The following is a 25942-nucleotide window of genomic DNA, read 5'->3' as shown; positions in this document are numbered from 1 at the left end:
CTTCAAAATGGGAACATGGTGTGAAATTTCTCAAATTTATTTGACCCTGGAACTCTCTCCCTGCTGCCGCTACCACCAACACAACCTTATCTCACAGACCTGGAAGGCTGAGGAACACACTTTGGGAACTAGCGCTTTAGAAGAACATGCTTTGCCCACTCTGTTGGGTGACTCAGGATAGACATGCTACAAATGGCAGCACCAAGGAAGGTCTGACCTTGCCACCCTTCTTCTGTGGAAGTTAGAAGGAAAGAGCAGAGGTGTGTCTGCCCTGTTGGGTACAGCAGATTTCAGGTAGTGATTCTTCCAGAACTAACACCTCCCACAGGCATTTATCAGCTGTTCATCTTGTAGATGCGAACACATTGCTGTGACTCCTCTTGGTTCATTCTTCTTCAGAATGGGTATCTGATCCATATCCTCTCATGGAGTCGAGAATGTTGGTTCCAACACTTCGCTAGCTGAGGAAGTTCAGTGTCCTCATCTGTAAAGTGGGGATAATCATAATATCCTCGACCCAGGGTTGTCATGAGGATCCAGTGCAACACCCCCTGCAAAGTACTGGGTTAACTATTGCCCCAAATGCAAAGGTAAAGTGAGTCCAAGGCTGGGGTGACCTTACTTCTGGGAACATCAATGAATCCTTACAGTTAGGAGGAGGTGGAGCTGGGACTCGAACCCAGGTTAGACTCAGGACAGCTGAGACTCTGGAAAGAACACTCCTGCTTCTGGTGGCACATCCACCCACATTACTGGTGGTCCAGGAACCAGATGGTGAGAACCATTGCCGCCTCGTACAGAGTGAAGTCGGGCGAGGGGCAAATGCCTTCCCACACCTCCCCCACTTTCTGTGCTTGTTTGTTGACCCCTGTCAAGTGGAGGAAACCCAGGGCAATGTTCTCAAGCTTTTAACCATAAAATAATGAAATTTTTTTGTTGTTGTCTTATCAGACTTCAATACTTGCCATACTATCCCAGGGTAAGGTGATGTTATCGCCTAGTTTTTATAGCTTTTGTCCCTGTTCATTTGGCAAACATTGATTCTGTTTGTTTTTTTAACTGAAAATAGTTTATCATGGCTTCCTGGAAGGAGTAGGATTGGTTTCTGTTGAAACAGCAAAAATATCGTAGAGTTTTATGAAATCAGTGATTAGGTGGTGGATAGGAGGTGTGGGTGGGAGGCAAGCCCTATGGAGCCTCGTACCTTCAAGATGTTAGAAGCAAACTTGTTATTTAGGAAATTTGGATTATTTAAACTTAGAAACAAAAAGTGAGGGTTTTACTCAAAGGAAAACCAAGGTTGGAAGAAGCAAGTCTAAAGCGTCCCATCATATAAATCACCCACCAGCTGATGAGTCAAGTATAAGTGGCCTGAAATGAGATTGGGTGGAAATGCTTTTATGGAAGAATTATCTTTGCCAAGTCCCAAACATAAGATGAATAATTAGAGTTAGTTTACAGAAGTTAACACAGGTCTGAACTTGCATTTTCCAAGAGCAAATTCTCAAAGCCCAAGGTCATTTTATCATTGTTACCTGCCAGGGTTTCACCTTTTATAAAATGTTTTTAGACCTGGTGCTGGTCACCATCTTTTTGACATCTGTCCTTCGGAGCCATAAGATACGTGATGATGTGGATTCCTTTGACTTTCTCCTCACAGTGTGCCCGATTGGACACCATCGTCTCTAAATACCCCGCAGCTAACGCGTACACTATACCATCACGTTTTGTTTCGAAGAAAGACTTCAGTAATTCCTGTTCCAGCATGTTCCAGTTGCCAAGCTTCGCGAAAGTTCTCAAATTTGAAACTCCCGCACCAAACCATTACAATGTAAGAACACTGCCTATGCTTCTTAAATATATATTGAATGAATGGTTTACTAAAATAAAAGAAAGGAAGGGGGGAGCTTTGGGGAATAGCATTTACTGCAATTGGTAAGCCAGTTAGCATTTGCTGACTACCCAATGGCTACATGAGGCTGGGCAAAACTCTCATAGGGAATTTGCAGAACCCAGAGAAAAATGTGGGCAACACAGAGGTCAGTATGGAACAGTGGGAAGACCACTGCCCAGGAAAATACTTACTGCAATTACTCCTATCACATAAGCTTTCTGGGACGGTTTTCTCATCTGTAACAATGATTATATTACGTACCACTTTATCTGCAGACACTATTATATTCTTACAGGGAAAATAAACTTCTGTCTTTCCATATCAGAAAATTGGGTTTTTTAACAGCAGTGGTTCGCCATTTCCCATCACTTTGTAGTCAATGAGGCAGAATGGTGTGGTTAACAGGTAAGAGACAGACTTAGGTTCAAATCTCGACTCTGCCATTTTCTAACTGTGTATGGCTTTGGGCAAGTCTCTTAACCTTTCAGGACTCAGTTTATTGATCTGTAAAGTGGGGTTATATGTCTACTCCATGGTGTTAATGCAAACATTAAATGAGATAGTCTAGGCTGAGTGCTTACCTAGCACAATATCTGGTGCACGAGGACTCTACAATACATGAAAACTGGTAGAACTGTCTTTAGGGAAGCCCCGTTACCTCTTGAGTTTCAATTGTAAAAGGGAATTAATTATACTTGCCCTACAGGGTTATTATAAGAAGCATATGAGACTACAAATGTGAAAACACTCTGAAATACCTAAGACATGAATTGTATGTAAGGTAGTAATATTATTACGCCATATTTAAGAATATTTTGGTCTTAGAATACTTCTAAGTTTTAAATTTCCTTTTTCTTTTATAATATTTATAAATAATATTTATTTTTCTGACTACAAAGATCCTGCCTACCTTCTACGATGAATCCAATCAATTATAACATGTTCAAAGCAATATAAGTGCCTGCTAGGCCAGCACGGTCCAAAAGGAGTATCAGTATAACTGGAGCCACATACGTCATTTAAGTTTTCCTAGTAGCTACATTTAAAAGTAAAAAGAAACAGGTGAAATTAGTTTTAATTATATATTCAATTTAACCCAGTATATTCAAGATATTGCAATATCTAATCAATATAAAAATTATTAATTAGATGTTTTACATTCTTTCCCTCCTATTAAGTCCTTAAAATTCAGTGTATATTTTATCCTTGCAGCACATCTGAATGTGGACCAGCCATGTCTGCAGAGCTCAATAGCTACATGTGGCCAGTGGCTACTGTTTGGGGTAGTATAGCTCTAGATACTCTTCTCCCAGGGTAATCAGAGCCTGAAAATAAGAATAATGATGATATGATGAGGCACTTTTCATGGCCTATGTGCTGTTCTGAGAGTCGTGTATTCACTTATTTCATACTCACAAGAACCCGGGAAGTGGATTCTCTTATTCTCAATTTACAGAAGAGGAAGCTGAGGCTCAGAGAGGGGAAGGGACTTGCCCAAAGTTAGCCAGCTTGAAGGGACTGTTCCCGCATCGGTGAGCATGGGCGGGTGCCGAGGTATAAAGCTGGGGAGTGAGCAGAGTCCCCATGTTCCAGCCCTGCCGGGCTTCCCTTCATAAATCCTGTGGCTGCTCTGTGCCAGACCAGTGATACAGCTTAGATTCCAGTGGGGAACTCAAGACGAGAACTAGGAGACAGACAAACAAAATGATTCCTGTGGCCAGCTCTGAGGGAGACAAACAGTTAGAGCCTGAGAAAGAGAGTATGTGTGGGGTGTGGAGGTTGGCAATACCATGTACTTTAGACTGGGTGGTCAGAGAAGGTCCTCAGACTGAGACTCAAGGATTGAGGGAAGAGCCAGAGTTGGGGGAACAGCATGTGCAAAGGTCCTGGGACAGCAAACACCTTAGCCCGTGGGGAACTGTAAGAAGGTAGCTAGAGGGAGTTTTCTGGTGGTCCAGTGGTTAGGACTCGGTGCTTTCACTGCCGTGGGCCCCTGTTCAATCCCTGGTCAGGGAACTAAGATCCTGTAAGACGCGTGGCGCAGCCAAAAAACCCTAAAGTATCTAAAGTAGAATGAACTAGGGGGGCTCGGGGGAGAGGGGACGAGGAGAGGCCAGACAGATAGGCAGGGACCAGTCCATGCAAGGCCCTAAAGACCCCAGGAGGGAGTTCGAATTTTGTTCTCTGTGTGCTGGGAAGCCCTCCTTGAAGGAGGATAGGAGGTGTGGAGTGATGTCTTCTGATGTACCTTTTAAAAAAGACCCCTCCAGTTGCTGTGTGGAGAATGGACTGCAGTGTGGGTTAAGGGTGGATTTTGAAAAACCAGTTAGGAAGCTGTCATGCTAACAAAAGAGAGGTCGAGGTCTGGTCCAGGCAAGTGATAATGAAGGTGCTTGGCCATTGCATCATTGCCATTCCTGAGAGAGGGCCGGGTTCCTTGGGAGACAGACCCAAGTGCGGGCTGTCTCCATGTGAGCGCCCCCTCTGCGTCCTCCCGGGGGCCGCTGAAGGGCACTGTAGTGTTAGTGCTTCACACCGTCACCTCCCCAGCGCACTGCTCCTTCACCCTGGCTTCCTATCTCCGAGGCCCAGCTCAGGTCCTGGCATGCAGTAATCATGCAATAAATGTTTATGACTCCAAAGGAATAACTTCCTTTGTTAATCAGGAAATGACCGTTCCCCACGTCAGGACTCTGCCAGCAGAGCAATTTTAGTTTGCATGGTTTTTGTTCATTATTGTTTTAATGTGGCTCTGAAAATAATACATCCTCATCATAAAATATCTTCGAACATCACAGAGACCTATGAGCCAGAAAGTGGAAGTCCCTCATCATTCTGCTCTGCAAACAAACATCAAAAACCAGGGGCAATATTGTTCATATTCTCTTCCTCCTTTGGTCCTCCCCTTGGTTTTGGGATTATACTGTCCACGGTACGTGTGCATTTTCTACTTAATTATATCTGGGATTTGTTTTTTCCCATGGTAATACAATAAATCTGCTTCATTCTTTTTTAACCTGCCAGTGGAGCTGACTCTTCTTAGTCTAATGGTGAAATCTTCCAGCGACACACACACTCAGTGTATACAAAAATGCCCCCTTTTTCTGTTGCTTTTCTGTCTGGGCGAGGAATAAAGCTGAAGTAGTGTTTTGTCTACAGGAGGCTTTTTTCAGACCTGGAGAACAATGGTTGAGTCAACTGGCGAGGAGCAGAAATGCGGTAATCCTGTTAGCCACACTGTGCTTTGAGGCTGTCAAGACCTCTCTACCTTTGCTTACTGCGATCCCCCGCTTCTCTATTGGAAGCCTGTCCCTTGGTACCTGTTATTACTTCCTCTCCGGCATCCTGGCTCTTCTCCCCGTGTCCAGTAATTAGCCTGGTCCATCTGATCTTTTTGTTTGCCCTCTCTGCAGGCAGTCTGGCCGTTAGGACCCTGGGAAAAACTAAATTCCTCCGCCTTTGTCAACACAAAATCAAAATGCCATCTGCATTTCTCGAGAAACATTTTTTTTGACAAAGGAGTAGCACAGAAAATCAAGCCATCCTGGCCCCAGCAAATAGTTTCACTCGTTCAGTAAATATTCCAGCCATTGCAGGCACAATTTTTATTGCATCTTTTATCTAATGAATACAGGAGACTGACTGCAAATTTGCTTTTAAAATATTTATGATTCATCATAAGAATGATCTCAGGGTTCTTTTTTTTTTTTCCAAAATTATTTTTAGAGTTCTGAACTCACTGGACACTCTCTAATGTATATTGCCTGGGTCAACCAAAATTCTAAATTTCTGGTCAGCCCAGAAAAGTCAAGACAGTGCTTACAAATCTGACCATAATCTTAAGTTACACAATTTCTTTGTATGTCCTAAATCCCTCACGTATAGAAGGATTATTTGAGCAGTGAGGAATCAGGGTGGGTCTATGCAGGACTAAGTGTTCCGAAAAGAATGAAAATCGTAGAAAAAATAATGAAAATAATTTGCCTGTGTAACGTTACACACTTTTTAAAAAAAAACAGATGATTTGTGTTGACCCGCTGTCCCCTACCCCCAACCCAACAACACTCTGCCTCTAGTCGAGCAGGGATTATCTGATCCATGTTACAGACGAGAAAACTCAAATTCAGAGAAATTAATCCGTTTGAGCAGGATGTCCTGCCCTGTGTGCGGGGAGCGAGCCCGGAAGTCAGGTCCGCCGGCTGGTTCAGGGCACCGTCCTCTGTGTTGTGTTGGGTCACCAGACACTGGCTGGCGATGACAAACTCTTCCCCCACTCCAGCTGGGGTGAAGGTGAAGGCACAGCCAGTGTGACCTTTTCCACTCACGTCCGCTCATTTTCTGAAGACACGTTTAAATTTGTTTTTTTTTTTACCCCAAAGTGCCCCTCGTCCAGACACAACAACAAGGACAAAGAAAGGCAAGACACTGAGCACACCGTGCTTATTTTCTCCCCCAGGCCTCTGTCTCTTGCTGCAAACAGACAAACAACGTTTGTGCCCGAGCCGGGTTCATGTCCAAAACCCAGAGAGGACTTTTCACTATTACTAAAACAGGACCTGCCCCAGGTAAGCAGCTGCCTCTCACTGGCCTTGACCTAAGGCTTCCTGTACCAGATCTGATCATCAGGGCACCCATTCCTTCATAGGGAGTCTCTTTGGAAGGAGTTAGGCATTGGGGGAAGAGGGGGTGCAGGCAGGTATTGTACAAAGAGGAGAAGACTGGCTCCCCATTCAGGAGAAGAACGGCCGGCTCTGGAAATGGACCCTGGGGCGGCCTATCACATTGGCCTGCCTTCCAGACCCAGCGCACCTGCTTTGGGCAGCCAGCTGGGGAGGGGCTTCTCATGCCAGAAGTGTGCCCGTGCGCATACCCCAGGTGCCATCCCAGGCACTGGGGGGAGGCGGCGCACACAATACGTCTTGATCCTTGGACACTCGGCTGCAATATTCCTTTCCTCCCATGCCTACAAAGCGGCTTCATCATCTATCATCAAATGATGGGAAATAGCTCTGTTCACAGAGCACCTACTCAGTGCTAAGTTTTTCCACGCGGTCCTCACACATCTGTCCTCATAGGGCCACACTCTTAGTCCTGTGTTTCAGGTGAGGAAATGGAGGTCCAGAGAGTTGAAGCAACTTGCTCAGCGTCACACAGCTAATAAATGGCAGGCCTAAGCCCAGAGGTGTCTGACTGAGGAACCTTTTAACCCCGTCATCCCAGTGTGACTTCTGAAGCCTCCGGGATTCAGGAACACACAAGGGTTCACCTGCAGATGTTTTCCCTGCTGGGCTGGGGAAAGGCATTGCACCTGTTCTGTGCCCTCAGACCTCCTCCCCGCACCAGCCTTAGTGAAAATTTTCCAGAGGGGTCTGGTGACATAGCAGTCCATACTCCAGGAGCACTGGTTAGACTAGACCTTCCCAAACAGGTCCAGAAGACCCCCGAGGGAGCTCTGGGCCCCAGAGCCCAGAGGAGGAGCAGGGAGGGTTTACCTCTGCAATCATGCTTCTCAGATGGGGGTGTGGACAAAATCACAGCGCATGTCAGATTTCAGCAAATCCAGATTGAAGTTGAGAAGATCAGTCTGAGGCTGAATAACAAAACCAGCCCTAATTAGGAGACTAAGCCTGGCTAAAGCTCCCTGCCTTGCATCACCACAGGCAAAACCCCACCTTGTTTGTTTATACAGGAGAACAAAGCCAGCATCCCTGGGGTTTGGCCAGAGGTTCCACCAGAGAGCCTGGGGAAGTGGGCAGCTCCTCCCTCTGGGAGGGTCCCGAGGGGCCCCTTGTAACACGACAGGAAGGGGAGAGGTGGGCACCAGCATCTTTTAAGCTCCTACTGTGTGCCAGGAGCTTTCAAAACTCCATGGAGTGTTGCCTGGCACATATGTGCTGAGAGTGTGGGTTATTATTAATATTATTATATTCCCACTTTACAAGCAAAAATGATATATAGAAAGCAGGTGACTAGTCCAGGGTCCCACTGCTGGATTTGAATCCAGGCCCCCCCTACATCCAACTCGTTGCCTGGTGCCTTCAGGACCCTCCCCACATCCCCCAAATTTGCCAGGGGCCACAGCCTGGGGAATCTGCTTCTCTGAGAGAAACAATCTGCTTTGACCTCTCAGAAAAATGCTGTGGTTTCTGCTTCTCCCCCTTGTGGGAAGAAACCAGATGTGGAGCCGTGCTTGGCATCCCTGCTGTGTTCCGCCCGCTCAGAGTGCCCGGGCTCAGGGGCTGAGGGCCGGGTCTGGTCTGCCTTCAGTTCTGGGCAAAATGCTCACCTTTACACGTTGGCTGGCTGGCTCTTCTAAAGTCTGGCTGCATCGAACACAAGGCCAAGCACTTCCCCAACGTCCTCCTCTCTATTTCTCCTTAAAAAAAAAAAAAGTTATTAGAACATGGGGAAACAACTATGGTAAAGTGTCACTTGAAAAACGTGGGTGACACAATGGAATCCACGCTGTGGGCCCAACACCATGAGACAGCATCCAGTGCACGATGGAAAGACCGGGGTAAATACAGCACAGAGTTCAACCCTGGTTTATTCTGGGCCATGGGAGCATGAATGCCTTTCCCCCTTGCTTCTGCTTTTTAACATTTTTATAATCAAGCGTTGCTTTAAACTATTTTTTTTGGTAGGGGGAATAAAAATTAAAAATAAGTATATGTATATGTAAAAAACCCAGAAAGATAATTTGAGAGATATATACCAGTATTATAAATGCTGCTGACTGGACATCTGTTTTTTTTTTTTTTTTGACTTAAGCATATATTGGGACCATCTTTTCATGTTATTAAAAATCCTCCTAGGGCTTCCCTGGTGGCGCAGTGGTTGAGAATCTGCCTGCTAATGCAGGGGACACGGGTTCGAGCCCTGGTCTGGGAAGATCCCACATGCCACGGAGCAGCTGGGCCCGTGAGCCACAACTACTGAGCATGCGCATCTGGAGCCTGTGCCCCGCAACGGGAGGGGCCGCGATAGTGAAAGGCCCGCGCACCGCGATGAACAGTGGTCCCCACTTGCCGCAACTAGAGAAAGCCCTCGCACGAACCGAAGACCCAACACAGCCATAAATAAATAAATAAATAAATAAAGTAGCTATAAAATTAAAAAAAAAAAAAAAAAAAAAAATCCTCCTAGAACATCTTCTGTTAATGGATGCATAGTATTCCATTATCTGGTGGTACCATCAGTTAAGGAACAAATGCCCTCTTGCTGGCATTTAGATTGTTTTAAATGGGTCACTCATATAAATAGAGTGGGAGCAAACATCCTTATAGCTCACAACTTGTGTACAATCAAGATTATTTCCTTACATAAATTGCCTAACGTGAAATTGCTAAGTCAAAAGGTATGTAAAATATTTAAGGTTTTTGGTATTTGTGACCAAATTGCCCTTCAGCACAGAGATAATTTATCCTCCTGCTTCTATGAGAAATATGCTTTCCCTCACCTTTGCCATCATTGAGTATTACCATTTAAATAAAATCTTGCTAATATGTCCCATATTGTTGTTTTCAGTGCTGTTGCAATGAAAAAGTCGATTTTATTTTTAAAAAAATTAACTTTACAGTGTTTAGAAAATTTGAAATATTTTTCCCACCCACAATACCACCATTAATATAGTTTTTCCCACTTTTCTGGGTTCCCACCTATTTTTATTCACATGTATCCATTTGCACATTGATATCACAGTATATACAGTATAGACTGTTAGGCTCTATTTTACTTTTCTCGCTCACCTTTATTTTCGAGAACATTGCCATAAGCTTCATGGCCTTTGCATTTACCACCCTCAGGGCTGATATTCCACCGGATTAGGCTGTTTTCCCATAACTGTGCCCTTGTACTTGGACCTTTGGGCTATTCATCGTTTCTCACACTGTAGCTACTGCTGTTGTGTACATCTTTAGGCTTAGAGCTTTTCCATTATGTTGAATAATTTCCTTAATTTCCAAGTAATAGGAAGCCAGGGTCAAAGTGTGCAGCATCTTGAAGGCCTTTGCCTAGTACTGCCGCTTTGCACCCCAAAATGCCTGCCCCCATTTACAGGGTTACTTGTTATTTAGGGTGAGACTGCTCCCTCTTTACCCCAGCTCAGATCATTCTCTTCTTCCTTAAAGCTTTGTGTGCAACCAAATCACTTATGTTCTGACAGTTTCTTGAGACAAGGCATGGTGGGAAAGCATGGACCTTGGAGAAAGGTGGTTCTGGGTCCACATAGTAGGTGCTCAATAAATATTTGTTGATTGCATAATAGTTACTGAACAGCTACCATGTGCCAGGAACCTAAAATGTTCTTTTTCTACCATAGCCTCCCAGTTGTTAGAAGAATTATTATCCTTAGTTTATGGAGGAGGAAGCTGGGCTTAGGCCCTGGTTAGATGAATGTCCTTTGGCAAATTCCTGAATATCTCTGAGTCTATTTCCTCATGTTTAGAATGGAGGTGCTAATACCCACCTTGCAGGGCTGCCGTGAGGATTAAATGAGCTACATATGTGATGCACGGACACATGTTCTCTAAATGGTGAGCGTTATTTTCAGTTATTCCAGGCCCCTTCTACTTGACCATCCTGGAGTGATACTGCCTTATAGTCATTAAATGTATTCTTACTGCTTTTTATTTATTTGAGAGGAGTTCTTTATTCTGTGTTAAAATTTCTTTCTGCTCAGGGCATTATAATGTCAACGAATCCCTTGTGAAGCAGTCGCCGAAGATATTAATGTCTTGTTTTAAATCAAAAACTGGCCGTGGATTAACACTGACGTCGACAGGCCCAGGACCCGGTTATTACAACCCGAAAGGTCACACCAAAGCTCAGAAAAAGCCTCTTATCCGGTGAGTCCTGACCAATCTGATGTTTCTTCTGGAAGGTGGTTCTGGGGAAGGACCCGAACCTGGGGAGAAAAAGAAGGGGTGTCACAGCTTGGCAGACACAGGCCGAGTTGCTCTCCTGGGGCCCTTGCTGACACATAGCAGGTGCTCAAGAAATACTGGTTGAATACGTAGTATTTTTTTTTTTGCGTGTGTGTGTGTCTTCGTTGCTGCACGCAGGCTTTCTTTAGTTGTGGCAAGCGGGGGCTACTCTTCCTTGCTGTGCACGGGCTTCTCACTGCGGTGGCTTCTCTTGTTGTGGAGCACGGGCTCTAGGCGTGCGGGCTTCAGTAGTTGTGGCTTGCAGGCTCAGTAGTTGTGGCACACGGGCTTAGTTACTCCGCGGCATGTGGGATCTTCCCGGACCAGGGGTTGAACTCATGACCCCTGCATTGGCAGGCGGATTCTTAACCACTGCACCACCAGGGAAGCCCCGGATACGTAGTATTTATTGAGTAACTACTGCATGCCAGGAACTTAACATCTTCTTCAATGATCATAACAACTTTTTTTTTTTAATTTCTTTTATTTTTGGCTGCATTGAGTCTTTGTTGCTGCACGTGGGCTTTCTCTAGTTGTGGCGAGCAGGGGCTATTCTTCGTTGCGGTGCATGGGCTTCTCATTGCGGTGACCTCTCTTTGTTGCAGAGCACGGGCTCTAGGCACGCGGGCTCAGTAGTTGTGGCTCGTGGGCTCTAGAGCGCAGGCTCAGTAGTTGTGGCGCACAGGCTTAGTTGCTCCGCGACATGTGGGATCTTCCCGGACCAGGGCTCGAACCCGTGTCCCCTGCATTGGCAGGCGGATTCTCAACCACTGCACCACCAGGGAAGCCCCCATAACAACTACTGTAGGAATGATTATTCTTACTTCATAGAGGAGGAAGCCAGGCCTCAGAGAGGCTGAAAGGCTTGCTAAGTCCACACAGCTAACCTGAGACGCCCCTGGGACTCAGGCTCAGGACTGTTTGGATCTTCCAACATTCCCCATGTTGCTGTACTCTCCTGGTGCTGATATTATTCTATTTTTATAATATAAAATCTCCACTGGGGTGGCAGGATATACGAAAGTGGTGAAACTCTCATAGCTTTGTACTGATAGGTTAAAAGCCTAGACTTTGGAGTTGGTCAGACCTGCTAGATTTGAACCTCAGCTCTGCTCTATTCATGCTGTGTGACCATCAGCACTGTGCTAACCCCTCTGAGCCTGCATGCCCTTGGTTGTAAAGTAAAGTGGGGATAATTTATCTGAAAGTTGCTTTCTGATTTTAATAATATATTTGATATAGTAGGTACAAATAGTGAGTCAATAACACAAATTTTAAAAGACAGGGATTTGTGTTACTTTCTTTAATCTCCTGGACATTTAATGTTACTTTCACCTCAGAGGCTCAAAAATTCACGGGGCTTAATATTCCTCAAATGGGTCTAGAACTTCTAGAACTAAGTGCCACTAAGGTCAGCCGTCCTGTCACTCTCAACAGGATTGGCTGTTGGGAGGGCTGACCAGCGGGGCTGGGACTAAGGGTATAGCCACCTGGGACCCTCCAGAGAGGTCAGGCAGCTGGCTGGGCGCATAGCCACAGGGGGTCAGAAGCCTGGGTGGCCCGGGGAGGCTGGCAACACAGGGTCTACTCGGACCATCAGCTCAGGGCAAAGGGTCAGGGGTAAGGGAGAGGTGCAGGACATGAGCCTGCTGAGTCCAACCCAGGACCTGGGGAAGGGATTCAGACCTCAGATGGAGTCCACCCGCTGAGTCCCTTCTGCCCTTCGGATCTGGGGTTCTGCAGGTTGACCCTTCATAGGCTGCAGGACTCGGGACCGGGGCGGGAAAGTCTCCAGGAACAGGCTCTCTCCAAACGTCAGGGACTTCCTGCCTCCGGGTTGGCTTGGGCACCACTACGCACAACCTTTCCCTATGCTGCCCCCAAATGGAGTGGGAGAGAGGACAGGCTTAGGGGTTAGCAGACCTGAGTGAGAATCACAGCTCTGTCTCTAGCAGAGACTTCTCCTCCCTGAGCCTCCATGTTTCCATGTATTAAGTGGAGATAAGAACCTTATCTCATGGGGGTTCTGTGAGGATTAGATGAGAAAGTGCTTGAAAATAGCTCTCACTCTTCTTATTACAACAGCTATTATTCTATATCCTAGAGAGGATATATGATGATAGTGGATGCAGCTGTTTTGTGGCATGGAGGCTCAAGCCCCCACCCTGACTCTGGAAGCTTCTTCAGGGAAACGATGAGAGGAGAGTGAGGAACCCTCGGTGTTTAACCGCTTTCCCCAGAGCAGTGTCATTTGGCCTGCATCCGAGTTTGGACCAGTGGTTTGAAATAGCCTCATTTTATGGCATTTGCATCTGTCAGTCAGCAGGCCCTGGAGATTTCTGGTGCTGTGCTGAGGGCTATGGGGGAGCTCACGTGGACAGAGCACCATCCATACCTTCAGGCTCACCTGGCAACAACTCCAGAGCAAGGCAGAGGAACGTGCCACAAAACGCCGGATCGTGTGGGCCCCAAGGTTGCATGACCACACACCCCCCCCCCAAGGGCGCCAGCTTTCTGATGGGAGCAGTGCAGTAGTGCTGGTGTGTCTGGGGGTATCTGGGGCGCACTGGCTCTCTGTGATGCTTCGTGAATGGTAGATCCTCGGTTAATAAACCTAGGAAGCACTGCGTACAATCCCTCTGCCCCTGGGTGCATCACAGTATACATGAGCTTATTAAAGGCTCTGAGAAGGCCCACAGTAAAGAGACCTGTCAAACCCAGTGTCTCTTAAACTTGGGTTCACCCTGGTGAGTGGACAGTGCCCCAGCCTCCACGGCAGGCTCTGCGGTCTGGGGCTGCTCTCAGCGCCTCCCTGGGCCTTTGTTTCTCCATGTGTGAAAAGAGGGGAAATCTTTCCATTTCTCACACTCTGTGACCCCAGCTTTGCTCACCATGTCACTTTGGAGAGCGTACGGAGGCAGTGAACATGGGGCCAGCCAGGACCCACAGAGGAAGTCCAGTATATATTGTTGAGTTGACATGGAAAGGATGAAGTTGAGAAATCTGTAATTTCATTTAAAAGCAAAGAGATAAAACTAAAGTGTGCTGTTGTTTATTCCAAAATAGCATCCATCCGTTTATGTGGGATGATGGAGAAAGGGATGTAATATAAAGAAAAGATACAGCCAAATATGATAGTATTGAAGGAGTATCCAAACTCCAGTCTCTCAAATTCAAATTCTGTTTCCTTTCCTGTGACCCTGGAGGGAAGAGAGGGGCAGGAGCACCTGAGGGCCCATCCTGGGGTTGTCAGGCCCCGGAGAAGGTCTGCGTTGTTTCCTCCCCATCGATATGCTGAGACTTTGTCCACATCAAGCCTAATCATACTCAGATCTCCGGGAGCTGCATGGGGCAGTGGTGGAGAATCTGAGAATCACCACAGTGTTTCTTTTGTGGAAGCACGGGCTGCCCAGGTGTCACACGCATGTGACAGGATGTGAGGCCTGCCCTTGTTTCTCTTGCTTGGAAGTGTGTGGCTCCCCATTCATGGGTGGGGTTCCAGTTTGCAAAAATGATATTTCGGCGCTGCTTTCTTCAGGATGCAGGGAGAACCGGGGGAGATGTTAATTCTCGCTGGGGTCGCTGGTGCCGTGTTACCGACCCCTGCTGGCCTCCTGAGCTGGGAACCGGCTGCAGAGGCCGTGGCACCGAGGGCATTAGCACAGGCAGGGAGTCAGGCCGCTGAAACTCCTGCCTTCCCCTCTCACCAGCCCTGGGAGGCTGGGGGTAGGGGCGTGGTGGGGGGGGTCACTTAACTCCCTGGGAATTCAAATTCATCCTCTGTGAGTTGGGGCAAGCACACTTTACAACAGGCTTGCAAGGATAAAAAAAGACGACCCGCATAACTCACCAGGTCTGGCAAACTGTAAGCTTTTGACGTGCGTCATTTGTACTTTTATCGAAACGTGTGAGCGAGTCCTCTGCACTCACCTGATGTTTCTTGAGTGGCCCCGCAGCACGGATGCTGTGAGGAGCTGTGGGGTTGTTGGCATGGCCATTTCTGGGCTCCTCAGCTGAAGAACACGTCACAGAGTGTCTCTGTTAAGGCCACGTTGCTGACTCAAAAGCTAAGAGGATTTACCAGCTTCCAGGGGGTCTCTGGGGGAGGCTATCAGCCAGGGTTTCACTTCTGTAGGTCTTCAGCATCCGTCACAGCGATGACTCAGTGGATCAGGGTGAGTCAGGGGAAGGGCTTTTGGAGATCAGAATACTTCCTCCTAGGTGCTGCCTTCCAACTCACGCCAGCAGGGAGGTGAAACACCCACTGACATCTTTCTAACCCTTGATCTGCTTCCTGGAGTTTTTAAACCACTGGTTTTGCTCAGACACGCTGTTCTGTCACAGCCAGAGCCGAAGAATCAAGCCCCGTCGGCCCCACTCCAATTTGGGTAATTACGTTGGACCCACCTAAAGTTCCCCTGGGATTTTCAATTAGATATGGGATGCTTCTTCCCAAGCAGCTGTAATCTGTCACCCACTACCCTGTTAAACAGATACCGCATTCCACCCCAGAGGCAATCGGCTGCCCTTTAATGATGAGAAAAAAATTGCCCCTTTATCCCTCCCGACCCTGGGAATCCCTGAGGCAGAGTGAATCTGTGCCTGGGAGTGTCCCGAGGGTCTCAGATGCCCTCCCCAAGTGACCTGCTGAGTCCTCTGAGACATTCATTATTCTTTGGTGATTTGCAAACAGCTCACACTGGAAGCTGCAAACACAACTTAATCCAGTTGTGGCCAACTCAGAGCCTTTGACAGATATTTTTTTCCACGGGGCAGGACCAGGTTGGCTTTTAACACTGGGCGATGAGGCTCATAAAAGCCCTGGTTACAATGCACTGTGGCTGCCCTGGGTTTGATTCAGTCTGACCTCAGTGATCTGCCCAGCCCCATGATGACATGGAAGGACCAGCCCCGGATGAGGATAAAACTGTCAGGTGGGGTTCAGATGCCTGGGCTCCCCTACTTGCTTCAACCCCCCTGCTTCTCTCTGCAGTTAGGCAAATGTCCTCGGGAATAGGGACCAGGGCCTCAGTGATGGATAAGACACCATCCCCTGCATTAAAGAGCTAGGCAAGTAAAAAGCATAGAAAAGTAATGTGTCTTGTGCAGAGAAGAGAAGAATGGCTACAGTGTATTGAGGGGCCAGCTTCCCCCTGCTCAGAGTTTTCACAGACTTTCTACAGCATCATCTTCCAACTCTCCCACGGGTCAGGATTGTTACATAGAGTTTACAGGGGACACAGACTCTCCCGGGTGGTAGAGCAGAGGGTGGAATCCAGGTTCATCTGACTCCAAAACCGGTGCTCCTCTATGGAGCCCAGGAAGGGAGGCGGGGAAGGGGGAGGATTGTGGCCGGGGGAGTTTCCCTGGAGGAGGTGAGAAGCAAAGAGGGAATCAGAGTTGGCAGGGAAAGGAGGTGCTCCTGGCAGAAGGAACAGCACGGCAAAGGCATGGAGTCGTTGGACAGCGCTGTGCTGGGTATTTCTGGTCACTTATTTTTTTTTCTTTTGGCCGCACAGGGTAGCCTGTGGGATCTTAGTTCCCCAACCAGGGATCGAACCCGGGGCCACAGCAGTGAAAGCGCAGAGTCCTAACCACTGGACCACCAGGGAAGTCCCTGTGCTGGGTGTTTCTGGGAGGTGACCTGGGAGTTAGGCTGCATTGGGAGGCCACTGGTAGGAGTTTTCCTTTAGCTCCTCCTCAGGGCCTGTAAGGGGGGTTGGTTGGAAAACCAAGCGAACAACCCAGAATTCACGGGTGGAAGGAGGCTTGAAGGTGGTCCAGGGGCTTAGCCTCTGGCTCTTTGTGCCCCAATCCCGGCCCCATGGAGCACGGTTTGTCCCTCTTCCAGGGTGTTGCCCCTGCTGTTTCCTCTGCGGGAAATGCCCCCATCTCCACCTTTTCTACCCGAAGAATTCCTGCTTACCTTTCAGAGCAAATGTTACCTCTTCTAGGGTAGATTTCTGGATTCACCCAGTTGGAATTAGTCTCTCTCACCTCTATTCTAACATTTCATGTTAAAAAAAAAAATGGTACCAGTAAAGCACTCGTTAATCTTCATAACAACCCTGGGAGGCAGGTATTATTATCCACCATTTTACAGATAAAGAAACTGAGGCTTAGGGAGATTGAGAGACTTTTCTAAGGATGCACAGCTAGTGGATGGGGAAGCAGAGATTCAAACTCAAGTCTGTCTGAATGCAAAGCCTGTAAATTGTCACCGGTCATGATTGTCACTGGCAGTGGATTGTCAAGCCCTCCGGGGCATTCAGGGTCTGTGTCTTAGCACAGAACAGTCTGGACCCCCCAGAGTGCCTGGCACAGAGCTGCACACGGGGCTGGCACTGTCCGAATATCCAGGGAGCTGAGCTGGTGGGGCCAAGCCTCTCCTGGGCATGTGGATGGAGGGGAGGGTAAGGGACCTGTCTCACTCACTCTCAGCAAGAATCTGGTGAGACGCTGACCCCCGCTGCCCAGCTCCCTGCAGGCTGTCCCTGGTCAGGAGAGTAGACATCTCACAGTTTCCTCAAAGACTCCGGGCGACCCGGACCCATGGAGTAAGCTCATGCGGTGGTTGGCTTATTCCACCTCTAACTTCCAGGAATCAAGCCTGTCTCTCAATGTTCAAATTTCTGAGGGTGCTCTGAAGGGGTGATGCAGCCGGAACAAGGAGACGCCAGCTTTTGTTTGTAAGGGGAGAGTGGTGGATCACACACTGGAACCAGTTCTTCCACGCAGACTGGAGGGAAAGAAAGGAGACAACGTTTTCCCCCCTTTTCCTGTGGACACCTTTATCCTAAATATACACATCCAAGCCAGCTGTTCCTCCATCCCAAGATGTGAGCCTCTAGCAGGCAGCCTCCAGCAGCCTCCGCTGGCAGTGGGAGTGTCCACCCTGCCCCAAGGTAACTCTGGTGAGAGGCCCCCTAACCTCACTCTCCTGAGGCTCCGTTGCCCGTCCAGGCAGCGGATGGTGGTGCTGCAAGGGATCGTCGTAATAACACACCTGCTTTTACTGAGCACTTACTGTGTTCGGACGCTCTGCTGGGCACCTTACATAGCTTTTCTCCAGTCATGAACCCGCATGTAAGGAGTGAGTGTTACTGCTCCTTGTTGCCAGGAACAGAGAGGTCCAGGGACTTGGCTGCCTGGTATTCAGACTCAGGTCTGTGTGACTCTAAAACTCGAAAATTCTCCTCTGCCACAATGCCCTCCCCATCTTGCTAGTCACCAAGACTTGAGTTCCAGTGCTGGCATTACCACGAACCTGCTCTGTGACATTGGGTGACTCACTTTTTCTCTCTGGGCACCAACTTCTTAAGCAAGATAAGGATGTTGGGTAAGACATCTCTAGGTCTCCTCTAGCTCTCCGAGTCTAAGAATGCCTCTGCTTCAGAAGGTGTTGGCCAAAGGGCGGCAGAGTTCCGGTGGCTGGGCATCCCAGTTCCCTCCTCTGTTTGGATGGGTTGGCTTTGAGCTGTGGTGAGTCTCCTGGGGCCATTCAAGGCTCTGAGAAATCTTTCTTTCATTTTGGTGAGAAACCTTAGAAAAAGCTTCAGATGTGAGGCAGAAGTGGGCAGCCCTTCTATTGCATGGCCAGGAGGGTAGGGCGTTCCCCGTTAACAATCCCAGGATTCCTGGGCAACCCAGTGGACCTCTCTGAATCAAGGCCAGATGGGAGGTCACAGCTGGAAGGGACCTCAGAGGTCGTCATGTCCAACCCCCTCATTTTACAGATGGGGAGACTGAGTCCCAGAGTGAATTAGTAACAGAGTGAGGGCTCGAATACAGGTTCTCTCTTTCATTTATTCTCTCAGTAACAGGCTTAAAAGACTCCCTTTCCTGAACGGGGGAAGACAGACCTGAAAACAACTGCAATCTAAGTGGTGATCGTTATTCAGAAGTCTCTTGATTTCCAACCCAGTATTTTTCCACTCCTACATCCTGCCTTGCCAAAAAGATGTTTAATAAGTTTCTGAGATGTCAGTGCTGGAATGGCCTCTAAAGATCTACTAGTCTTGGGATGGCAAATCCTTGGAATCTGGGATGCCTCTTCCCATTTCCTGGCCATGGCAGACATCACAAGTGGCTCACCAATGCTCTTCCCATAGAGTCCAAACGAGGCCTCAGTTCTTTACATGGAGCTCCAGCCAGGCACTACCAAGCGATCAGAGTTGGCACATGGCATCGATGCCTTCTGCCATTCCTGATCAGCTCAACGACATCCGTCATCCACAACGACAAATGTACTGAGCTCTCACTTTGTGCTGGGCCCTGTCCTGACTACCGTGTTTTAGGTGTGTCATCTCCTTTAACCCTGAAAACAAGCCTACGGGGTAGGTACCGTTATGATCGCCCTTGTGCAGGTGGGAAGACTGGGGTCCAGGGTCCCCAGATCACCAGCAGTGGAGCCGGAAGAAGAAACAGGTCTCCCAGTGCCTCATCCAGTCCTCTCGCAAATGGCTGGGTGCTGGGCAGGTCCTGGCTATGTCGAAAAACTGCCATTTCTCCAATAGACTGATTTAGTGACATCTTCCCATTTTTGTCTTTTCTGAAGGAGAAACCCCATCCTAAATTTCTCTGCCCAGCCTTTGCCTCTGCCCCCGAAGCCGCCTCTTCCAGGCCCTGGGCAGTATGAGATCGTGGACTACACGGGGCCCCCCAGGCACTTCATCTCCAGTGCATCCTTCGTGTCCAACACCAGCCGGTGGACAGTGGCGCCGTCCCAGCCAGGCCTGCCCGGCCCAGGTCAGAGGATTGCTTTCAGTGATTGTAAAAACCAAACCTGGAATTGTTTGTCATTCCTGGGCCATCAAATACCACTGATTTATAGGCTGTTTGCCAAACAGTTTACAGGGGTTAGAGTGGATCTAGAAGACTTTTCAGCTTACACTTTCAGAGTATGAAAGGTGGGTTTTTGTTTTTTTTTTTTAATTTATTTTTTTAAGGTGAAAGGGCTCTTAGAGATGATCCAGGTCAGGGATTTATAACTGAGGACTATGACTGTTTCAAGAGACACAAAGCTGGGCTCCAGGGGGTCTGTGACCCTGAAATTGTCTGCAGATTTGAAGCACGCAGATATTATTTTCTGGGGAAAAGAGCCATAGCTTTTGTCTAAAAAGTTCATGTTCTTAAGAATGTTTAAATCGCGGGTCTAGTCTGGCGGGGTCACCTCCCAGATGGGAAAGGCCCGGAGAGCAAGGTGTCATAGCCCTGCGGAGGGTGAGTGGAGGGCAGAGGCCCAGACTCTCTCCCCTCGACGCCTTGTCTGTCATGAAATAAAACAGGGCTCCACCCGAGCAGCTCTTTCAAGCCATATAGTTACGCCCAGGATCTGCCTGAGAGCTGATAGTCTGAGGGACTTGTTCCAGTGGGTGGTCCCTGCACTCCCCTGCCTACTTGGAGCCCCTAGCTATTTACCACCCCCGACACTGCCCAGAGTTTATGGCATTGGGGGATGACACGTGTGCTGATGGGCTGGTGGCGTGGGAGGGGGAAGGCAAGGGCTGAGGTGGCCGCCAGGCCTGTGAAAGTCAGGCTCTCAATCAGCATCGCGGATGCTCCCACACTGCGTTGGCAAAGATGACTGAGGCTCAGCGCTGGCCCCCCGAGGCGTCCCCTTCCCTCCACACACACAGGTGAGTAAAATGTAAGGTAGGCGGGACAGGGAGAATATCATTCTCATGGCTCTGTCCTTGGAAACGTAGTGATAAGCCAATAAGACGGCAGAGGTTTGACCTACGGGTCATCTGGTCAGTCCAGGCAGAACTCAGCTTGGTCCCGCAAATGTACGAATGCCCCATGGAGTGGTGGTGCCAGGACCCCGGAGACCAGCCGGATCCTCATCTGACCCTGTTTGGCCCAGTCCTCTAGGAGCTTTCTCCGAGCGTCTTCTCCATGCGGGCACCTGGAGTGCAGGTGCAGGCCAGGGCCTGCGGCTGTGATCACCTAGGCCAAGGTGGGCTTCCCTGAGGGCCTCCCAGAGTAAGTACATGCAAACATCTGCCTTCTTGGCTTCCAGTGGGCGCAGGTCTACCTGGACCCCTCAGCAGCTTCCTGAGGGTGTACCGGAGGCCATGCGTGGCCCTCGTGAACAAATCAGCATCAACGCGAGAGTTTCCAGCCACACCGGGTTGTGGTTCCCAAGCCCTGCGTGGTCCTGGCTGCTATTGTGATGGCTTTCAGTTTTCCAGAAATTTCTGAACTAAATCAAAGCAAAACCGCATTAAGCTGACACCTTGCTTCTATAAGAGTATTGCTCTATTCATTTCTTTTCAAATTTCCTACAAAACTCTTTTGTAAATTTTCTTCTGTTAAAAAAGTTAGTGAGTTGAAGAAGGTGGGGAGCCGGAGTTCGAGTCCCGCCTGGGCCAGTTCAGAGCCGGACGACCTAGGGCCAGTCCCTCCCTCCCTGTCTCCCCACATGTCAGGTGCAGGGGCCAGGGCAGGGGTCCCGCCGGCCTCACGCGCTCCGACGCCGGGTGCCAGGACCTTGAGAACTGGCCTTTTCCCTCTCAACACTCTCTCTTTCTCCTCTCACAGCCACATACAAGCCGGAATTCCCTGGAAAGCAGTCCTTTCTCTACAATGAGGACAAGAAATGGATCCCAGTGTTGTAGTCACCTCATCCGAGCTCAAGGAGACCCCCCCGGCCACCAGCTCTACCCCCAGGCACCCCGGACGGTCATTCAGAGAGCGCCCATCTCGTGTGTGACGGCTGATGACTTGGGACGGCCTTGCCCCCAGCCTGGTGTTACAGCTGGCCTGCCGTGCTTGTCCTTGTCCTGAGCTGCCCCCTGGAGCGTGGACCCCCACCCCACGGACCCCAGTGGATTCCTGAGCAGAAGTGAGGACCTGACAGAGCCCCCTTGGTTACTTGGCCACGTGCCCTCCGGCCTGGCTTGGCCCGCCTCCCCTCAGCCTTCAGAGCTCATGCAGCTCAGGATCCAGGAGGAGGTGGCCGATGGCAGATGCCCCGTCTGGAAGCCTGATGCTGAGCCAGGGCTCCGGGGCCACAGGGTGGGCGGCGCAAGGCCGCGGCCCCGGCACACTCCCATGCTCTGGCCTTGACCTCCAGACTCCTCCCGGAGTTCCAGGAGCCGGGAAGGCCCACAGGCGCTGTGACAGGGACCTGAAGGGGTTGCCTGGCCCTCGCCCCCAGCTCAGCCTTCGTGTCTCGCCCTAGGAAGAGCATGGCAGCGTCACCGTGGTCACGTGAGCTCATCACCCACTTTCAGGAGAGGCCTCCACATCCATTTGTTGGCTCCGCACACAAGGGGCAGATGTGGGCAGGACCCTCTGGGGCCAGAGCCCTGGGCACAGCGGCTGAGGGGCGCCTGCAGGTTCTTACTTTTGCCCGGCCTTTCCCCTTCCCTGGCCTGGTCTCCGTCCCTCCCACCTCGTGCTCAAGTTCAATATGATCTTTAATGGATCCTTTCTGGCCCGCCAAGTTGGTCCCCCTCAGCAAGAGGACAAGATTCTCAAAGAACCAAGAGGAACTGGAGTTAACCACGCATCCCCTCCTTCCCCAACTGTCCACGTGTCTTGGGCTTTTGTAAGTGGAAGCCTCTTGTGCCACCTCCCTCCCCTCCGCGTGTCCCTCCCTTGCCCTTGGCTTTCTCCTTTGACTTTCCTCCGTGACTGTTAGTCCAGAACTGGCCGCTGACTGCCTCTCCCTTCAGGGAGGGGCGGGTGAGGAAGAGGGAGGGAGAAGGATGGAACAACGGGTCCAGTTAAAGAGTTCTCATTTCTCACCAAAGCTGGCCTTGTTGTGAACCAGATTCCCGCAAGTGCCCCACTGCTTTGGGATGACCAGGAGGCAGCCTGGAGCACGGCGCCAAGAGCATCCAAGGTCTGGACCTACAGATGGACACCTTGTGCTGCGTCCGCTCAGGTCCTTAGCTTCTCCTAGAGGTCAAGAGGTGGATCCGAATTTGGAGGTTCAAGGTCAAGCACTTGCAGGGTTGGGTGGGCAAGGCAAGGGAGCAAGACAGGTGAGGCGAGAGGAGGTCCAGGAGCTGAGAATGCTGCCCATCTAAAGGCCAGCTACCTGTTGCCACATCTGCAGACTTTTCAAAAGAACCTGGGAAATTTTAAAATGTGCAACTTCTTGATCGGAGATGTCAACAACCATATTTCAATTAAAAATTTTTTGTTCAGGCTAAAGGAACCTCTTCTGCTAACCATCAGTTGTCCACTTCGGCGCTAGAAATTCTGGAAGACCCCTTTAAGGCTGACACTTGAAGCTGCACCTTTCTTTGAACCCAGACTCTTGACAATAGGGCCAGACCTGAAAGCCTTGGCTTTTAGGTCCCTCTGACCCTAGGAGACCTTAGCAGGCCACTGGGGGAAGCAGCCAGCCCTGGGATCACTGCAGGCAGATGCTTGAGGGACCGCATAGAAAACAAGACAGGCCGCTCCTCCCTGGGGCAGCTGGGCTGAGCACCAGCAGGTGAGGACTGTCTCTATAGAAACCCCTCCAAGTGGGGTCAGGAAAGCGGAGACTCTGGGAGGAGAATGGCAGGGCTGCTCTTGGCCAGTCGGAATCGGGGTATTCCATAGAAGACACGGCTGGAGCTGAGGCCCTGAGCTCAGAGGGTCTGCCTGGGTTGTACCCAGCCTCTCTGAAGATGTCATAGGCTGCTCACAGCTCTGTCCAGCCCTATGGTTCTCAAGCCCCATCTGTATGGTAGGATCACTTCGGAAGCTATTATAGAGACTGCCCAGGCCCGACCCTCAAAGTTCTGATCTGAGGCAGGGTCTGGGCAGTGGTATCTTTATTAACATTCTTGGTGTGATTGTTAAGTGTCTAGTTAGGGTTAGGATGTACTGATAGTATTTTCCAAAATTGAATGTGCATGCAAATCACTTGGAGATCTTATTAAAAGATCTCGGGTGGGGCCCGAGAGTCTACGTATTTTTTCTTTTTTCTTTTGAATTGAGATATAATTGAAATATAACGTTGTATTAGTTTTAGGTGTGTTTCTAACAAGCTCCCAGGTGATGCCGACACTGCTGGTCCGTGGACCACACTTAGAGCAGCAAAGGTCTAGTAAATACACCTAATTGTTGAACTCTTCATCTGGCCCTCCATGTGTTCATCCAACTGCCTGTCGACCTATTTATCCTTCCCTCCCTCCCTCCTTCTTTCTCCTCATTATTTGTTCATTCCCTCACTCCTGCGTTCCTCATCCATCCTTTTCTCCCCTCACTCACTCGCTGTCTACCGTGCAAAGCTACCTGCAGGCAGGGGATGGCGATTCCTCCAGCCACCAGTGACCCCCGTTTGGAAAGGACTTAACCTTCACTCCTTTCACCTTTCCACTCTTTGGAGAAGGACAACCCCAGAATGGCTGCCGTCGGGCTCAGGAGCTGCCCTTTGCTCCCCAACCTTCTCTGAGGGCAGGGCAGAATTTCCTCAAGCCTTTCAGAGCTCTCTTTGCTTGAGGTCCAAATGGCCTTCCTAGGCATTGACGGCCTCATCTGCTGTCTGTTCGTGTGGAGGGGAGAGAAATGGGCCCTGGCATCTTGGCTGGAGACCGTGGGTGGAGGTGGATGTGGAGCTGCAGGTCCCACTCCTGAGCTCGGCAGCAGGCTTTGCACTGGTCCCCAAAGTTCCCTGTGTGCATTAGTCCCGCCAGACACTGGCAGGTTGCAAAGGCAGCAAGGCCTATGGAACGACGGCCATAGCGCAGTGGTTCTCGACCTTGAGTGCACATTGTAATCACCTGGGGGGCTTTAAAAGTACTGAGGCCTGGGCCCCAACCCCAGAAATTCTGATTTAATTTCTACAGGGTGTGGTCTGGGCAGTGGGGATAAAAGCTGCCTAGGTGATTTCCATGTGCAATCAAGGTTGAGAAGACCGCCGTCCTGCTTCTGGCGGCTCTGGAAGGAAACGAACAGACGCGGGACACCTCTGCGTGCCTGGCCACGTGCTGATACTCTGCATACGCTCTGCCATTTCACCCTCACACGGCACCCAGGGTGACGTAGCAGCGAGGCCCGGAGTGGGCAGAGCAGCTCTGGGTGCTCCATGGGGTCGCTCCAGCGGTGCCAGGCAAGCTGTATGGGAGTCAGAGGCCACAGGAAACATCAGTAATACTGACCCTCACGTCAAAGTATTGATATTCTATCATGGTTTTTTTGGCCTTAATTTCAAAAGCATTGCATCGGACTGTGATTTAACTTGATTACTGAGCTCTTTGGCTCCTCTTAATTTTGCGCCTGAGGCTAGGGCTTCACTTGCCTGACCTGAGTCCTGGCTACAGGGCCTTGGGAATTAGGACTCTAGACCTCCTGTCAGAGCCGGAAGGCCCTTGGAGACATCCACGGTTTTCATACTTCTTTTTTTTAAGTTTAGTTCAGACAAAAGTTAATTCGAAAAATCTTAGTATGTAAACGAAGGAAAGCAGAGCTGCTATGACAGAGTCTGGGGAGGATACCCAAGGGCTGCCTGCTGTCCCCTCCCCCACATTGTAGGGGCCTTTGAGACCCACCGGTGAACCCTGGGGCTCCAAAGATGACAGCTACCTGATGACCCAGGTAGACCGCGCCCATTTTACAGCCAAAGAAGCTGAGGACTAGAGCTGGTGGTGTGCTGGTCAGCCAGAAGGGACGAGGGAGGGAGGAAGCTCTGATTTGCCATTTGTTCTCTAGGGGCAATAAGGCAATGATTTGTAGCATTTGTCAATTCCTGCGGTGTAAACACTCCCTCCAACCTACCGACAGGACGTCACTGACCTCAGAGTCGGGGAAAGAGGGCTGGATCGTGTCTGTGAGCGGGTAGGAGCCGGCAAGAGGAAGAGTGAGTTGGTCGAGAGCATGGGGGCAGAACTGGCAGGAAAGCGCGGTCACACGGCGCCCGGCCCTGGGCTCTGCCCACTGCCCCAGCTGTGAGGTCCTTGGCAAGGGCATCCTGGGACTTCTTCCTCTCCAGAGTCAGTGGTCCTGACGTCATAACGTTCAGCCTGTGGGACCACACAGGACAGGCCACACAGGACAGGCCACACAGGACAGGCTGGGCATCAGGACAAGCCGCCTTCCATGGTGGCACCTCTGCTTCACCAGGGCCCAGCACTTACCAGCACCCTTCAAGTTCGAGGCAAACCACTTACAGGATAGAGAA

General features: G+C 49.7%; 1 protein-coding gene across 1 annotated transcript in view; it reads left to right on the top strand.

Moving 5' to 3' along the window:
* Positions 1-21735, top strand: part of STPG1 (sperm tail PG-rich repeat containing 1) — a 41665-nt gene extending 19930 nt beyond the window's left edge. Inside the window, exons 4-8 of the mRNA XM_036874431.1 lie at positions 1661-1831; positions 6351-6459; positions 10575-10740; positions 19376-19566; positions 21361-21735. Of these exons, the coding sequence (XP_036730326.1) occupies positions 1661-1831; positions 6351-6459; positions 10575-10740; positions 19376-19566; positions 21361-21437 (714 nt within the window). The 3' untranslated portion in view covers positions 21438-21735. The remainder of the gene's footprint in view (positions 1-1660; positions 1832-6350; positions 6460-10574; positions 10741-19375; positions 19567-21360) is intronic.
* The last annotated feature ends 4207 nt before the right edge of the window (positions 21736-25942 follow it).

Source organism: Balaenoptera musculus, chromosome 1, assembly GCF_009873245.2.
Source record: "Balaenoptera musculus isolate JJ_BM4_2016_0621 chromosome 1, mBalMus1.pri.v3, whole genome shotgun sequence".
NCBI lineage: Eukaryota > Metazoa > Chordata > Mammalia > Artiodactyla > Balaenopteridae > Balaenoptera > Balaenoptera musculus.
The sequence above is the reverse complement of the archived record's forward strand: the minus strand, read 5'-3'. Positions and strand labels throughout refer to the sequence as shown.